At 37.8% G+C, this 18,655-nt stretch overlaps 1 protein-coding gene across 4 annotated transcripts in view; it reads left to right on the top strand.

Moving 5' to 3' along the window:
• Nucleotides 1–2,819: 2,819 nt before the first annotated feature.
• The window catches only part of LOC140272973 (voltage-gated potassium channel KCNC1-like), a 174,524-nt gene continuing 158,688 nt past the window's right edge, over nt 2,820–18,655 (top strand). For all 4 annotated transcript variants that reach the window (XM_072368499.1, XM_072368498.1, XM_072368497.1 and 1 more), the window contains exon 1: nt 2,820–3,479. In XM_072368499.1, the coding sequence (XP_072224600.1) occupies nt 2,937–3,479 (543 nt within the window). In that variant the 5' untranslated portion in view covers nt 2,820–2,936. The remainder of the gene's footprint in view (nt 3,480–18,655) is intronic.

The raw sequence follows: 18,655 nt of genomic DNA, 5'->3' as shown, positions 1-18,655 counted from the left end.
TGCTGTGGACCATATGATGTGACAGAATTTGGGTAAACATTTCCGTTCGAGCATGTGTCAGAAGATTAAGTTTGGCTTATCATGCGTATCCCCACCGTGCAAGTCTGTCAGCAAAGACACTATCGAATTTGATGTTTTTGAAATGTAACCAGTCTGTTGTTTAAAGATTTTCCAGGAAGGTGAAAGGGGTTTTGAGAGAGCTAGTTTTTCATTTTAAAGTTTAAATTTAAGTTAGTAAAACTTCTCATTTTCTTGCACCGTGGTTGGTGTGTTTACTTAATTTTGTTGAATTTTACAACACTGTTAAAATACAGTTATTTTATTTGAAGAAAATACAGTTATGAAATTGAAGTACTTCTTTGTGTGTCTTACTTCAAATCCCATTGCAGTAGATTCTATTTACTGAATCTACAATTGGTCAATTTTTATACTGTCCAATATGCAGGATTGTGCAGCTCTCAAGTCAGAATTTGAAATTGATTGTGATTGATTGATAGTGTATGTGACAGACTTGGGACATGACTTGAACTTGACCGTCAAAGACTTGAGACTTGACTTGGACTCTTGCTCAAAGACTTGAGACATGACTTGGACTCTAGCTCAAAGACTTAAGACTCGACTTGGACTTTCAAAAATATGACCTCTGCCACAGATTCTACTAAATTTGAGTCCATAAACAAAGTCCTCAAACCTAGTCATTTATGTGGCCAGGCTAGTCGTGCTAAAGCAGAGTATCCTTCATAAGTACATGTCAGTGATGCTAAGAGGGAAGTTGTCTTTGAGTGTCAGCAGAGGGAGCTATCAATAGACAGGTTTCTGTGCAACGTCATCAGTGAGGTGTACGTGAAACTAAGATGCAGAAAGCAGTGCTCTTTGGGCAGAGCTTAGCTCCTAAACAGATACAAGAAGGCAGTTAACTGTACCGATCACCCACAAGAGGGGATAAAAAATTCCTACAAAAAGTCGAAAATTCGAAGGCAGAGTCCCAAGGGGACCACAACTATTTGGAATGAGCAGAAGAAGACTGTGGAAGATTGTGGATCAAGGCCAGTAGAAGAGAAGACAGCGGTAGAAGTTTCATCAGTCTCAACAGCATTAAAGTCTCTGTAATACTAAATTTGTGTTTATCAGTGCAGAACTCTTATCCTGTGTCATATGACCTTTCTTTTATAACTATACAGAGAACATAGATATCTAAGGTTTCACCTGCACACAGGAATCTTCTACCAATTATGCAGAGAAATTGTGAGATCCTGACATTATTACTGACAATGAAAAATGTGACGTATCTTGTACAGGAGGTATCAGGTTGTAAAGTATTACTTATTGTGAACAGTATTACATATTCATCCCAGTGAAAGTAATGTTACTATCATGCTGCTATTATTGTCAAATAAGGAAGACAAAAACACAACTAATATTAAAAAGACAGGTGAGATGATTCAGCAACATCGTCAGCTTACATCTTCCATAAGTCTACAACCTCTCTAACTCTAACCTATCAAACAGCATTTTATGATTGTCTTATTTAATTGAGCCAGCAATAATCTATTAATGACGAAAATGATGAATGATATTTATTGAGGAGGTTTATTACAATCATATGTCGCAGTCTTGACCCCAGGATGCACATGTATCCATTAATATCTGTAAGTAAGTGTAGGTCCATTTATAGACCCTGTGTTGACAGGAGTCAATCACAACCTACAGTAGTTAGACACCTCTAGATTGTGGTGGCAGAGTTAATATTTTCTGCATTCATTGTGGCAAGGTAGTATATCCCATTACTGAAGAGTTTATTCATGTCAAAAGTTAACTTTACACTCTTTCAGGAGGGGCATTAGAACCATTGCCCAATAAAGTTGTTTGGCCTTGATATCTCTATGGTCACATAAGTAGTAGCCAAGAATTCTTGTCAAGCTCAGGGTTCTTTGTCAACTGTCACAAGGTCCAAATCTAAGCAAGGGCAGGCTAATATGGTTGGATTGAAAGACTCGAAACAAAAAATGGATTGAAACAAAAAATAAAGGCAAGGCAAGAAATAGAGAAGACAGAACAAATTTGCTAAAATGAAGGTAGCTGAGCACATTTCAGAAGGTTTAGAATGCAATCGCTTCCCTATTTTTAAGAGATGGTGCTAAGTTTCAGAGGGCGCACCTCTTATTTAAACAAGGACATGACAGGGGAAATCAAGATGATCAAGAAAAGAAGAAAAAAAAGTCGAGCCCCAACTCCTCAATCATCACTGAATAATATGCACTCTGTCTTTAACATCCATGTCTTGTGCAATCTGGAACATGCAAGGTATAATGGTAAACTACATGCATGATGAAAAGTTCGAGTTCCCAGTGGATATCATATTAACAGTGAGTTAGTAGAGTGATGATATTTATGCCATGTGGAAAGCCTAAAACCAGGCGGAGGCTGTTAGAGCACAACATTAATGAAAATGGTTCAGTTCAGTAGTCATATAAGAGTGAGATGCCTAATTGTCCTTCGTTTTCAATACATCTTGTTTCTTGCACTAAAGTCCAAAAATTACTCAGAGAATAAATAAACATGTAAATAGTGAGAAGACGTTGCTATACTTAGATTTGTTAAGCAAAAAATATAATTTTGACCGTAACATCATAAAATGTCAAAGTCAAATTTGACCTTTGAAATTCCATCAGTCAGTACATTGTTATTGTCAAACTTACTGATTCTTAAAGTACCAATCTCATTCACTCTCTGTCATACTGCTCATTCTCTCTCTCTCTTACACAAACACACAGGCAGACTCCTCCTTCCCATACTCTTCTCTCCTCCGTTCTCTTGGCCCTGTGACTCCTTGATGAGATTAACACTCTACCGAACGGCTACTGGCAGTGGATGGGAAAGAGCAGTAGCCACAGCATCAGTTGGGAGCACCGACCGAAGCATGCCCCAGCGCAGCCATGACTTGCTCGGCGTCAGATAGCGAGAAGATCGTAATCAACTGCGGAGGGATCCGACACGAGACCTACCGGAGCACTTTGAAGACATTGCCAGGGACACGGTTGTCTTGGCTGACCGAGCCCGACGCGTACAGCAACTTTGATTACGATCCTAAGTCCGACGAGTTCTTCTTTGACCGCCACCCTGCCACCTTCGCCTTCATCCTCAATTACTACCGCACTGGAAAGCTCCACTGTCCTAACGATGTTTGCGGGCCGCTATTTGAGGAGGAGCTCGCTTTCTGGGGCATCGATGAGACAGACGTGGAAGCATGCTGCTGGATGAACTACAGGCAGCACCGCGACGCAGAAGAAGCCCTGGACAGCTTTGAGACCCCTGAGCCAGACGCACCAGAGGATGACCCGGCGCTTACTGGCGGAGCGGACGGCGACCTGAAACGGTTGTGCATGCAAGAGGACGGTCGCAGGGTGACATGGTGGGAAGTGTGGCAGCCCTGGATGTGGGCGCTGTTCGAGGACCCGTACTCCTCCAAATACGCCCGGGTGAGTGGCCGGACCTATGTCTAATCTTCTGTAAAATCTTTAGCTTGCATTCTGTCATCCCGTGGTTTCTTGTCTTAGGTGTTGCCACTGCGCACTTTTATGCGTAAATTAACCCCTTTAACAGTGGAAGCAATCGAATGATATCAAACCCTCGGTGTGTTTCTTAAGAAAGTAGACAAAACCAACCCTTAATGAGCTCCTGATCTCACTTTCTTTTTTTATGAGAATTTGGTCAGTACTGGTGCTAATTTGTTCGTGGACATCTGTCCATCCTTTTCATTCTCACTCTAGTGTCACCATTGGTGCACTATATAGGAAAACATTATACATTTCTAAGGTAATCTAATCAGGTTATGCCCTAATTTGGGATACAGATGTAGGGATTCATGAAGTATTGTGGTGAGTCTCTTCGATAAAAAACAAACATATTTCTGGATTTTTAATTAATAATGATGAAAAATAAGAGCAAAATAATAAGGAGATCTGAGCTAACCTTCAATTGCAGGAAAACAGGTTCATATATAAATCTGTTAAACAAAATGTACTCAACTAATGTGGAATTCTGTTTGTTGATTAAATTAATAGATACAGCCAAAACTTTAGCTTCAAAGATTTACCACATTGGCATGGCAACATGCCTTGTGACTTTTGCCACATTCTCACTTCCAACTTATCACATTCTGATGGTTGATCAAGAGCTCATTCCATCAGTTTTCAATGCACAGAGTAGCTAACCCTTTAACTGTATTTTTCTGATGCAGAGAGAACAGCTCTACAGCCGCATATAGCTGGTGTTCCTTCAGTGCAGTAAGTGACGCACTGGGTGTACAGCAGTACAGTAAACCAGTCAAACCTTGAGACTGCTGTTTTTATCTTTTTTTCTGCTTTTATTTAAAGTCCATGGATCTCATTTATCAGCCATGTTTATGCACAGAAAATCTGTGTCATTAGTGTGTAAGAACATGCCTGTGTAAAATATGGAATTGACTGACATTTGCGTAGAAATGTAAATGTAAGCACTGTAATCTTGTACAAGGAAACTGCAAAGGGAAATAAAGGCTTGGGTGCTTGCATGCAGTCTCAACATCCACATTTGTTCTTTCTTTCCTCAAATGAATAATTATTCATTTTGAAATTGTGTTTAGTCAGAAAAAGACAAGTGAAAAACTTTGAAACTGGTGTAAAAATTTGAAAAACATGTCAAGGCTGATCTTGCTATTTGAGAAGATTTTGCAAACCATGCGCTCTGCAGTGTGCTTATTTTCAGAGTGTGCTAGTCTGCTTGGTTAGAGCACAGAGTGGCCTCTGAGCAGATACTACTTTCCAAAAGACATACTGTTAGATTTATACTATAATTTAGGACATGTGTTATGGAGAGATACTAACATCACAAAAACTATTGTCAGTTCTGTTGTGCCCTGTATGCCTCTTTTTGCAGATATATCTTGTTTGTGCGCCATAACATGTTGTTTTGGAAGTGAGTGCTATTAAGCCATTTCTTTTTTATTTATGATCGTAGTCTCTATTCTGATCCTACAGAATTAACTACACTGGTCAGCAGAATTTTTTTATTTTGCGAGTAACACTTTTTTTTTACACAGTATATTGTACGAGTGCAGTGTTGAATATGTATGATCTGTCCTTGCACTTCATAAGTGTGCTTAAAAAAGTGTTTTTTTCTTTTTCTTTCTATCGTTTTCATTTGTGTAAAGTACATTATGTTGTCTGAAATTAAATATGCTATATAAATAGACAAATGTTCGCTTGACATAAAGCAAATGACTACCAACTGGGTTAGGGTTGGGGTTAGGGTGGTTTGGAGCGTGTGGGGATTATCAAGAGCTAATTCTTTACTAATGTGCATAAGACCGACATGGAGATGTTTGACGAATACTGACTTGTTTGCACTCACTCACATTCATAATTTTAGTTGTAAGATTTTATTTGCAATATATTTATTTATTTGCAATGTAGAACATTTTTTATGAAAGTTTAATTTAATAGGTTCAGTTATGTAGACTTTATTTTTTTTCTTCTACTGCTGTACAGCTGTGTTGCTCATTAAAATTACTTGGTTAGGTTTGACAGTAAAAGTAGGAGCAGGTGCTCACATACACAAAATATATTTTATTGTCTAAAACTTCTGCAATATTTTCCATAGTGCCATACCAAAATGCACAGCAATTATTACAATACCATCTCAGGAGACCCATCCAGGTAAGTGAGACTAACTTTATTTCTGGTTCAAGTATTACCTTTATGCTGGGTTGTTTAATTTGACTCAACATACTAAGTTAAATTAACTGCATTACTGGGTTATTATGACACAAAAACAGTTACAGTATTTCTGGTAATTTTTCTTTACTGGTTTGTTATAGTTATTCAAATAGTACAGCTACCGATAATCCTGCTACAACTACTATTATTTTACTTACTTTAATTACTTTACATTTTTAAAAATAATAGCAATATAGAATAGCAAACATACAAATATATGCAACATAAAATATATAATGAAATGCTTGCAACCGGCATACATAACATTCACAAACTCACAATATCACATAAAATAACAAAGCTATAACACATCTATTAAATACACATAGACAACAAAAAATGACTTTTTTTTCAGATTTTGTGAACTCTAAATGATGGCACCTTTTTTAAGATACTGTTGTATTGAAAATAACAAAATTTACATAGAATACAGCCACAAAATATCTATAATATAATATATTATATATATTATCTTAAAACTAAGAATGTAAAACAAAGTATTGTAATAGTTTTTTATTATTATTTAGGTATATATAATTCAATTCAGAAGTCAGAGTAGATAACTGATATCTTTAATTTTGTAATCTCTTGAAGTTCTACACATGTCACTGGAGTTCAAATAAGCTCCTTTTAAATATACCATAACTGGTCAATCATTTCCCTGTAAGTTGGTCTTGTGACATATCTGTTCTGGAAAGTGATGCAGAGCCTTGCTGCCATACCTTCTAATCGACCAGTGAGTGTTTAGTTATGCATCACACTGCAGAGATGGCCCTGAAAGTAAAGGTTTTATTCTGATGTTTAAGAATTCAGTTATGGCTAGTCAGGTAGCTCAGCTGGTTGAGCAGGTGCTCCATGTACAGAGGCTATAGTACCTCTCTGCAGCCGGTCCAGGTTCCAGTCCTGGCTCTGGCCCTTTGATATATGTCATTCTGCGACTCTCTCTGTCCCCGTTTTCTGTCAAGCAACTTTGAATAAAAACCACTAGTGCCAGAAAGATCTTTCACCAAAAAAAAAAAAAATCTGCTACGGGCCAGGCTCCTGTAAAGACACTGTAATATGGGTGGCTGATGTTAACTTTTTTAGGACATCCAACATGATCAGATAACTGGAAGAATACAGTTATATAGCTTGACATTGAAGTGTTGCTATGTTTTTACAAGCAGCCTTGAGCACAGTCTATCACAGATCGCATAGTGTGGAGGTAGAAATATGACAGAACTGCAGAAAAATCTTGGCCAGTGTTTTGAGTGTGACAATCACAGGTTTCACTATGGTGGGGAAAGACCTCATTTTCACCAAACAAGAAATTGATATATCCAAGCCTTCATCACTGTTGCCTCTCTGCAAATCCTGACCTGTTGGGGTGCTAACTGCACCTACACAAAGAGTGGAAGGGTAATGTTAAAGAAGATACACAGCAATATTTTAAGAAAACAAGATACTATAGAATATACTGTATATGTATATATGTGGCCATACTAACTATGTAGTCATCGTGTTGACAATGAATTCCTATTTATTGTTGTTCCTCTTTTAGTTATAATTACAGTTTTGTTAGTATTTTTAACCTGACTACTCAGTCTTTTGAATACATTAAGTCTTTTTTTTAGACTCTCTTCAGCAAGTAATTGCTGGCCTGATAGCTATACCTACCTTAACTAGAGTCAATACACGTAATAGAATAAAAAACAAATCCATTTATGATCCCAGCCTGTATTTCTATAATGAAATGAGTGATGGATTAGTGCATGGTCATTTAACTTGTAAAAGTTATTGATATTTAACCTACAATATGATTTTGAAGAATCCATCACGTGCTGTGTGAACCTTTGCCTGTGAGATATTGATTCAGAATGTTCCAGAAAGAGGAGACACCTCCAAAGGTTCATGGTCCTTGGTCCCAGAGACTTAACCTCTTCACAGTTTTGCCAGGTGTATGATAATTATCGTATTTGTACGATACTTTTGCCCTATGTACGATCAATAATTCCAAAAGAGGCCAAATATACGATAATTTGACCATTCTGTGAATGTGTGGTTGTAATCGATTGTAATCAGCCTGTCTGTAGGATTTTATTGTGAACCCTAAAGTCATTTCCATTTCCATGTGACAAGTTTCAAGCCAATCGTGCTTTTCTATGTGAGCTACGAGTGACATGCATGCGTTTGCCTCAGAAGTTCCTAACAGTAGGTGGCCTCCAGGCCTCATGATTTGGCTCATTAGTTCCCACTCGTCATTGTTTACTGGGGACATCTAGCCTAACGCAACTGTGGGACTGCTGATGCAAAGCCGTGAGTGCCTGTTAGACGCTATTCAACACTAGAGTGACTATAGCGCATCAATAGACTTGTTAGTTTGGTTATGATGGGTGTACGATCATTTCCGTCAAAATACAATGATTTTATGTCTCTGGTACAATAATACTACATTTCCCACCTGGCAACACTGCCTCTTCAGCACCACTGAATTGCAACAAGCCACCACACTGAATATGACTGTTGAAAGTTCCACATAACACATCAGATCTTGTTTTTACTCTCTACCACATGATGGGAGACATGTAGACAAAGAGTTGTTCCTGTCCACAGTTGCCTCAGGTATGCTCAGGACGGGAGATTGGACTGAAGAGAAGTTTCAGTGCAATCTGTTGGTTTCCATAGCTAGGATATTGTTTTTGAATTGGCTCTATATGAATGAATTTGATTATTTTGAAATTCATTAGGTGGATTTGATTGGATTATGATTACTATGAATTGAACTCCAATTGGCTTGAATTGAATTATATTATTGAAGTGCCTTGTGATGAAATTTGTTGTAGTTTGGTGCTATATAAATAAAACTGAACTGAATTGAATGTATTATTTGATTCAAACCTCTTAATTAAGGCATCTTCCCATTCCAAATTTGAGTAAATTAATGAGGAAGTGGATGACATAAAATGGCATTTCAATGATGGCAATTAGCTAATGTAGTTTCATAGAATTGTTTATATTGAAGATGTCCAATTTTTATTAGTTTGAGAAAACAACAGTGAGTCAGACAGTGAGAATTTCCCTTAGAAAGTGACGGTTTGCAGTCAGATGAAAAGGAGAGTGACGGAACAGAGGACAGTGATTTTAAACCTGATCGCCATAACAGTGAAGGAGGCATGGGCCGAGATCGTTACGATGGTGGAAAAGGTGGATGTGGATGGTTTGAATTTTACTGGAAGCAAGTGTGTCAGTACTAATGACGACTGGGTCTTTTTGAATACTGAGGAAGTGTACCAGGCATGGATCAGACACTTTGATGAGCCTGTTGGCTATGGAGGCGACAGGGATTTGAGAAATGCTGAGCCCACTGATTTGTTTTGTTCCTCTTCATAACTGCTGACTTCTGGATACCAAATTAAACTAACAGATATGAACAGTGAAGCCAAAATCAAGACAACAAGTAATTTCTTTTTTTGATTGTAAGAAAAAGAGTTCTGAATTGACAGAAAATTTTAAGTGATCTATTGAAGGATTTGCCAAATGTGTTTGAACAGTTATTGATATGATACCATGTGGAGCGAGAAGCTTTACAATGAGTTAGGCCCATAGATATACTTTTTAAATTACAGGCTCACATAAGCAGCTTGCTCCGTTGTAGTTGTAATTGTTCACATACGTGCCTGTGCCCTACGTCTGTTACCTGAAGATTCCACCAGGGGGCACACCCGTTGATACCGAAAGTTGAACACCGAAAAAACACGTCATTGGCATCATCTCCACTCAGTTTCTCCAAAATTTTTCTTCTTGCACGAAAGTTTCCATAGTACTGATGGTACTGATCTCTTGCCTGCAATTTTCACAAGCATATTTGTCACTGTGCATTGCTAAAGACATATCGTAAAGATACAGGTAATTGCATACTTTATTAATAAGCTTGCGTTCAAAACAAAACAAACATTTATTTTATCAAACAACTTTTCAGGGTTTCTTATGTGGAATGAGGCCTAGGCTCATAGTAATAGAACATTTGTTTGGAGCATATTTCAATGGAAAATCTTTGAACTGGGTAAAATTGCATGATATAATCACACTTTAAAGAAAACATGGACTCAATATGCGAACTAGATGCTTTCTGCTGAGATGCTGTGTTGATGTTGTGCTATTGTGTCAAGCTATTTCCATTTTACAATGGACACTTTACAGTATTTTTGATTTTCTTTTGTTTGAAATCGTCCCAAATTTAGACATTTTTGATCTATTTCTAATTATGGTCTCCATAGTTTTCTTCCAGTTTCCCCCATCATGTCATCAAATAAATTTTTCTACAAATGCAGCATGTATGCACATTGTGCAACTGTAATAATTGTCTGTGTCAAAGAGGAAGACCGCTGAGAACAGATTTTTGTGAATTAAACAACACATAAATGCATAATAATTTGCATCAAGGATATTTTGAAATCGAGTTATTTGCATTACTCAAGGAATCGTTTTAACCCCAATGAATATGCTGTTACTTAGTGTTCTTGATTAGTGACACAAAGTCGGGCAATTGATCGCCATTAAATGTTTTTATCACTTGACAGCCCAAATTTATACATAAAAATGTTCTTTTGCACTTCACCAATAAAACAGTCCTAAAATGAACACAATAGTGATATATATATATATATATATGTATATATATATATGTATATATATATATATATATATACACACATGTATATAAATATATATATCTATGTAGTTATACATACTCGATTTGGCCCTACTCTGTAGCGGACACAGGCAGTACTGCCTCAGCTGACATTCCAAGTGTGCTGAGTACCTATTTAACATACGAATGCAGCTGACCTTAACTGTTCAGAGAGAAGCCTCACCTTTGGGTTTAAAAATGACTGCAGCAGCACCTAAAATCTAGCACTTACTGACAGACTTGTCCTCTGAACTTAGCTTTTCACAGATCTTCTTTGAACATAAAATCTTGCCATATGATGCTTTTTTTATGTAAAAAAAAAAAAGACAGCAAAATTTAGAACCACATATGGCATTCAAATGAGTGTTCAAAGAGTCTAAGTGGGGTGACGAAATGAGTATGACAGCTGAGGTGACTTTGAAATTGTTGCAGTCAATACATTTGGTGCCAACACTGTGACAGAAAGATTTCATTGGAAGGGTGGACAGTTACTGCAGAAGCAGCAGTAGCTGTGCTGAGGTAGGTTGAGTTTAGGTAGGTTGCTTGGTTTCAGGTGATCGGCTCGATGGGGACTCATGAGAGCAAAAAAAGAGTTTGAGCATGTCAGGTGTTAGAAGAATGCAGTGGAAGAAAATAAAGGACAACACAATTATTCAGTTATAGCATCTGCTCATTTAGTACACATAACATCCTTGCAAAGGTGGTAAAGTTTTGTTTCTCTGCACTGTCCTATCCTATTTCCCTTACCTTTTTTCCTGTCATCACCACTGACACCTCATGGCGCTTTATTACCACAATTTCAAAGATGAGTGCTGCATTGCTGATTATCACTACTGAGTCCCCCACGCCAACTCTACACCGCATGTCCTCTCCCTTCCCCTACCCCCTCCCCACCAACAACAACCCCTCAGCCCTCTACTTGTGCTATAGCGTAACACTGCAGTCCCCGTAGTAGCTGACTACGCTCTAGTCTGCTGCAGAGAAGGAGGGAGAGAGACACAGAGAGGGGAGGGAGTGACTGAATGGGAGGTGTTTTGGTTGGGGGAGTAAGAAGCAGTAAAAGAGGAAAAGGAGAATGGAATGGGCGACACTTTGTGTAACCCATCATTTTTTTCAACTAAACCTTTCTTTTCTTTTCTTTCCTGCTGGTACGGGCATGCTGGGACACTTGTATCCATACACTGATGTGATGATATGTCCCACCTTGCCTTATTTTGGCAAAAACAACCTTCACTAACAAACACTCTTCCTTCCTTCCTTTCTGCTTCCCTGACTCTCCTTTTTTTCACATTGTGGGATGTGATGATTCACAATCCCTTATAAAGAAACAGAATACTGTCACAGTAAGCACGTTTACACTACCCTTGCAAAAATAATTATACATATATGCATTGTAATTTGGCACGTTGCACATGCTTGAAGGTTCCATCGCTTTGCTTTGCTTTCTTGGTAGAAATAGTAAAATGTAAGTGTATAGAAGTTCATGTAAATTTCAAGTAAAGCGATGTATTTTTTTTATGTTCATTTTGACACATGGCCGAAACTGAGATTAAAATTCAGTCTTTAAGACCAATTGTCGATTTAAAGTATTTCAAGACTGTCACTCTGCCAGACTGTTTTCTGACTAAATTCAAGTAGATTGAAGACAATGTTTGTGCAGTGAAATCAGCTATATTTGCGTGTACAATGATCTGCCATGGAGAAGGTTTGAAGCAGCAAGGAGTCTTAAATGTTTTCTCGTACAGTCCATAGTTTTGTGGCATTGGACATACCTCAGTCAGTACCTTACCTCCCCTCCCATGCTTGTATACTGTAATAAGAAGAATTTCTGACAGCTAAACATTTCTTAAATTGTTATTGAAAATCAGGCCATTAAGACAGCTTGCAGTCACTAAAAGCATTCCTGGACGTAGTTCTGCTCTAGTAAAATTCTGCTTTTATTACCATAGCATCATCTGACAAAACCACCATTTTAGACAATATATGCAGTGAATTATATTGCTGCAGTTATACAAAACCCAAAAAAATTATAGTCAGTCATTATAAGCATTCATCACGTAGGGCTATGCAGTGGATATTCTCCCGTACTATTCTTTGTACAACAGAGCTGAAGAAGCCTATAAATTGTTCCCACATCATGCCACAAAGCATGATGTGGGAACAATTTATATATAGAAAAAAAAACTTATAGAAAAAAAAATCACCAAGAAGAAGTCATGAGTAATTTAGAAATGGCTGAAATAGGAAAAAAATATGATAAATGATGGTAAAAGTAGCTGACTTGAATTAATGGTAAGTTGCTTAAAAAGATAGTTAAAAGAAGTACATACAAATAGCTAGCTAGCTTCTCCTCCAAAAGAATTAGCGAGATTGATAGATACAAGGTTCCCCCATGAACCTAATGATTAAACCAGTTGATCAGATTCATTGCTTACAGTTATCAGTATAAAGCACCATGCTTAACAGTAATATCTGCAGGATCTCTGTTCTCCTGCACAAAACACTGACAAAAACAGGAAGACGTTTAGACACACACAAACACTTTAGGTGCTTCATAGTTCTCTTGCTTTTTTCTGTTCTGGTACTATTCAGTGCATTTCATCTGGCTTTAAAAACCTTTCGCTCGTCAACCCCCCCCGTCTCTCTGGTGGTTTTGTGCTCTATAAGCAATATATCCACCAGGGTCCCCCATCCCCCTCTGTGCTTTTCAAGATAATGCTGCGACAGAGTATTCTTTCTCACTGTGTTGCCAAATGCAGGAGAGAGAACAAAAATGAGATGGAGAGAGACTGTAAGAAGAGAGAAGAACTGGAATGTAAGAAGAGAGGTTGCACAGAGAGGAAGATGGATACCATATCATACTTGATGACATGTCAAGAAAAAAGGTTTAACCTCTATATAATCTCCACTGTCCTCTTGCTTTTTTTGGAGTCAGTAATACAATCAACAAAAAACATGCACACACAAACACACACACATAGACACTCAGCTAAATTCAGAAGCACAAACTACAATAACCAACTAATTGAGAATTGAAAACAGCATGTGGAGTAAGTCCATAGCCTTGATACATACAGTATGCACACACATAAACATTCAGCAAAGAAGTCCAGAGGGATCTGCTAAGATGTATTGGTCAATACATTGGTGTCCTCACAATTTGAGCGCTTGTCTAAAGACTTTAAGAAAACCACAAGGAGTTGCTCATATTGCAAAAGGTTACAGAGAGCCTCCTGGAACTGCCCGTTTAAGTAAAAATTCACACCATCTCAAAAAAGCTTCACTATCTACAAGTTTCCTTATTCAGTCAATACTCAAATTCTTTTACTTTGAAATTACTACTTTTCATCCCTGCCTGAGAAATCCTTTTATTTTAAGTCTTTTTATATGGGTTAATTTACCTATATATTAACATGTTTTTGTGTGTTTTGTATGTTGGTATGTGTTGTTCTGTATCTAAGAAAATTAAATAAAAATTGAACGATAAAGAAAATTAGAGCTTGAGGTTTCAGCATTGGCTCACTTTTAGGGTAAACAGCTCATAGATATCATTGACACAACAGACCCACAGCATGGATAGGTGGATCAGTGAGGTACATATGACTTCAATGACTCTTGTGAATGTGAATGTCCTTGACTTCCAGTTTGGTGGCAAAGAATGCAATAGAGTAAACCACTCACTGTATATATAGATAAAAAGCTGTTCTGGTAGTATTAAAAAGGAGAAATAAAAGAAAAACAATCGGAGGAATGTAACAAAATTCAAGAGCAAATAATAAAACATTGGAAATGAGGACGCCAGTGGAAAAGATAGAAACCAGGTCAATCACAAAGCTATGGAAGCTGTTCAAGCTATTGTCATTGCTGAGAAAAAGGTGGTTCATTTGGATGTGATGAAAGAATTTACAGATGCTATGGAAATATTAAGAAATTAACTGGTAAACTTCAGGGGTTCAGGTACTTGTATATTAACCACCATTGCTACTAATTTAAAAAACACCTCAAATCCTCAATCAAATCCAATGAATTAATTACATTTAAAAATTAAATTAATCCAATTAATTCGTACAGAGCTAATTCAAAGACAATTTCCTAGCTAAGGAAACCAACAGATTGCACCGAAACTTCTCTTCGATCCAATCTCCCGTCCTGAGCATAACTGAGGCAACTGTGGAGAGAAACATAATTCTTTTAACAGGGAGAAACCTCTGGCAGTACCAGACTCAGGAAGGGTGGTCATCCACCTCAACCAACTGGGATTTTAGAAGACAGAAAAGAGGGGACAACAAACACCATAACAAAATTCAAAGGATACTTGTTGAGACAGGGAAACACAAGTTAATGACCACAATAATGCCAAATGTAAATAATATCGTTTGAGAAATTAAACGGAGGAAAAACATTTATATGAAAACATAACTGTTGAAACTAATGATTAAAACCACAGGACGACACAGCAAGTGTATGATAAGCATATGAGTGAGTATTTGAGTGTGTGTACCTGTGCATGCAAAATATATGGCATAGGTCTTACATGAATTGTGCTCAAAAATGGGTGCAGAGGGCCCCAGGGAACCACAGGTGGGTGCAGCAGTGAGGTCGAGCAAAAGTGTCCAGCTAAAATTTAGGGGCAGGCAAAAACTTAAAAAGCGGGTTAGGCCATCAAAGCCCTTGACTAGGCCAGGCACATAGCTCCCCACAATGACCAACCTGGTCCCCCAACCCAGAGAGACCACCAGATCCCCGTAGCTTCGAGGCCCCCCCAGCCAACACCCAAATGCTCAGAATGGCGAGGCAAAAACCCACCGTCCCCACTAAGTATTCAGTGGGGACCAGGAAGAATAAAATTCAGGCAATTGATGTTTCAATGAAGCATACATTGTCTCCATGCTAATGTGATCTGATAGAAGACTTCAAGACCGATTGATATAATTTCCATGTTGATGTTCCCTAAGTCACCCAGTACGCACAGTGTTGGGCATGCAGGAATAATTACACTTGAGCCATATTGATAGGTCCTCATATAACTAAAGCCAAAACTTCTGCACTAATTTTGATCGGTGAGTCAATAATTTTGACTAATTTGAGTTCCCCCCACTGGGGGATGAATAAAGTATTTTTCTATTCTATTCTATTCTATTCGGGTGCCCAAAACCTCAAAGCAAGCACATAATCATTGGTTGTGTTGTAAGCACAGATTTCTTTCAAGTTTTGATGATCTCATGATTTTCTCCACTTTAATTTTTTGATATATTAAATTTGTGTGATCAGGGAGCAGACAGTCATTATGGGGTTTTGGGTAAATGGCAACGGGTTGGAAGTGTAAGATGTTCTAGTCTTAGTTTGTCACGGTTTCAGCTGATAAATTTATTCATATTTCTTGTTATGAGAGCTTACCCAAACTGGGATCGAGGCTGTCTCTCCTAGTCACACAAGGTTTTCCTCAAAAAGTTAACCAATTTTCTGATTATGATGTGTAGCCCACATTGTTTGCTCGGCACCACTTAGAAAGTCAGTGGATGAAGGATGACATGTGGCTAATCATATCATCATTGGTCAGATTTTGCAGTGGTAAAGAGAAAATGATGTTGTTTGACTTTGTTTTGGGAAAATAACATACCGTCACAACATAAAGTTTAGGGACATCCAATTGGCATAACCGTGTGTCATTACCATCAACATGGATAACAGTATGTATTTTTATCTTTTTTCGTCAGCAGTTTCAAATAAGAGTCTAGAACACTAGCTCTGGCCCCTTGAGTGCATATGACTATGGTCCAGGTTTCTAGTTTCTCAATGGGTGTGTTGCTGAGTGGGGAAAATCAATTAGGAATGGAGATTGGTTGGTTGTGAACCACGGTCTGGTGCTTGGGACTATGTTACCCTCTGACCATAACTAGCCAGGCTAGGTTTTCAGTTGCACATGTTCTGCTGAGTGACAGCTAACAGGATTAGCTATGCTTGGTAACCCCACACTGGCTAATGAGACTTCACTAGCTATGGGGTTGTTTTCAGTTGTGAAGAGCTGAGCTTCCAATTCATTTTATTACAATTACCATTATCACTAAAGGAGGAAGAGAAGTAGCTAAACATACACACACCCTGCAAGTGAAAGCAGAGAAAGAGCCATGACACGCAAGCAGACTTTACCTATACCCATAGAAGAATTGACAGTACTGTCAAATTAATTATATAATCAACAGTAATAGTGGTATGTGCACATTGAAAGAGATAAATAAAAAAGGACAGCGAAAACAACCATGCCCACAAGCTGTTAGGTCGGAACTTTGGGTCAAGTATAATGTGAGCAATATCATAAAACAATGACCAGATATACAGAGAGAAAACTAAAATTGGATTCTGTTTAACCTAGATTTCAGCAGGCATTCCAGCTTTATTGGAAAAGGGGTTTATATATGCGGTGAATCTATAATAGAACAGATAGTTCAATGTAAAACAGAAGGCTTAAGCATTATACTGCATTATATTCCATGATATATTGAATACTAACTGGTTGTTAGTTTTTTGTTACGCAAATGATAAACGTTTTGCCTAGATTGCTCTAGATTGGGTAACAATTTGCCACAGTGCAGGTACAAAATAAACTTAGAGATTGTGTGGCTTTATGATTATATAATTCAATTCACTTCAGTTATATTTATTGCACACTTCAAAGATACAGTCCACTTCAAGCCATTCATAATCCAAGCTAATTTATTTGGATCCAGTTCATAGAATGCCAATTTAATAACAGTTGCAGAGTTAAATAAACCAACAGATTGCATCAAAACTTCTCTTCAATTAAATCCTCATCCTGAGCATACACAAAACAAGGGTTGAAGGGAAAAACTCCCCTTTAATAGAAAGAAACCCTCAGTAGAACCAGACTCAGAGAGGGCCGCCATCTGTCCTGTCTCCAGACAGGAAAGAGGGGTCAGCAAGCACCATAACACCTGGCTAAGAACACATTCTGAGAAAAAGAAACAAGTTAATGACAACTCTAATGTCATATGTTAGTGGAGAGTAGAGAAAGCAGAATAAAGAACTGGAGGTCCCCCAGCAGTCTAGGCCTATAGCAGCTTAACTAATGGATAAGGGATGTTTCAGGGTCACTGAAGCCATCCCTAACAATAAACTTTCTCAAAAAGTAAAAGTAAACCTAATAAAAGGTAGATAATAGTGGGAAGGATTCCATTAATCTTCTCTCTGATAGAAACCATTTTATTGATAAGTAATCTCATGAAATCATCAGGGGCACGACTATGACTCCTCACCCAGCCAGTCTGGTCGGCTTCTGCTAGGGGACGGCTAATGAGGCTAACTACGCTAGGTAGGTCCGCACTAGCTAAAGGGACCTGGCTCACAATGGGGTGGTTTTCAACGGTGCAGAGACGAGCTTCCAATTCAGATGACCTTGCCTCCAAAACTACTAAAAGACTGCATTTGTTGCATGCACCATTATCGCTAAAGGAGGCAGAGGAGTAACTAAACATCTGACACACGGAGCAAGTGAAAGCAGAAAATGGAGGGATAGAGCTGGTAGCCATGCTAAGCTAGAGAACCAGACACACTGCTAAAAGGTGAAAATAAAGACTAAAGATTTGTAAGAATGAGTGTTAGAATATAACAAGTATGCGATAGAGTTAACTTTGCAAAATGTGTAAATTATAGGGAGAAATAAGGTGATTATTAATAGTCCAACAGGAGCAAGAAATTCCACAGAACACAATCAATGTAACAGGAAGTGATGCAATACCTCTTACCGCAAAGCGTCAGCGTCTTCTTTAAAACAATTTTCTGCCAGTGTCTTTTGCATTTGAGGTTGTTATACATGAATGATTATTGAAGATAATTGCTAAATATGAAAATTGAAATATAACTTTATTGAACATATACACTCCTGCAAATCCAACTGAAAGATGTTTTTTTTAGAAAAATACCTATAGGTTGTGACTCAACAAATAATCTTATTGTAACAAGGGACTTTAATTGTACTGTTCATGATTTGGATGGAATTATTTAGAACCTAATGCTCAGTCAAGAAAGGTTTTGAAGTGCATTATTGAGACTTATGAGTTAAATGATGTGTTTTTGTTCTAAACATGGCGATAACAGACATCACTCATGTGTTCACTGTAGAGATAACTGCATTAGTTTAGCAAGACTAGATAGATGTTGTTGTTGCAAACATCACTTACAAATATTCAGATCTTGTTTTTAAAGTCCTGTA

This window comes from Leuresthes tenuis, unplaced genomic scaffold, assembly GCF_036924035.1.
Source record: "Leuresthes tenuis unplaced genomic scaffold, fLeuTen1.0.hap1 SCAF_17, whole genome shotgun sequence".
NCBI classification, from domain to species: Eukaryota; Metazoa; Chordata; class Actinopteri; order Atheriniformes; family Atherinopsidae; genus Leuresthes; species Leuresthes tenuis.
The sequence above is the reverse complement of the archived record's forward strand: the minus strand, read 5'-3'. Positions and strand labels throughout refer to the sequence as shown.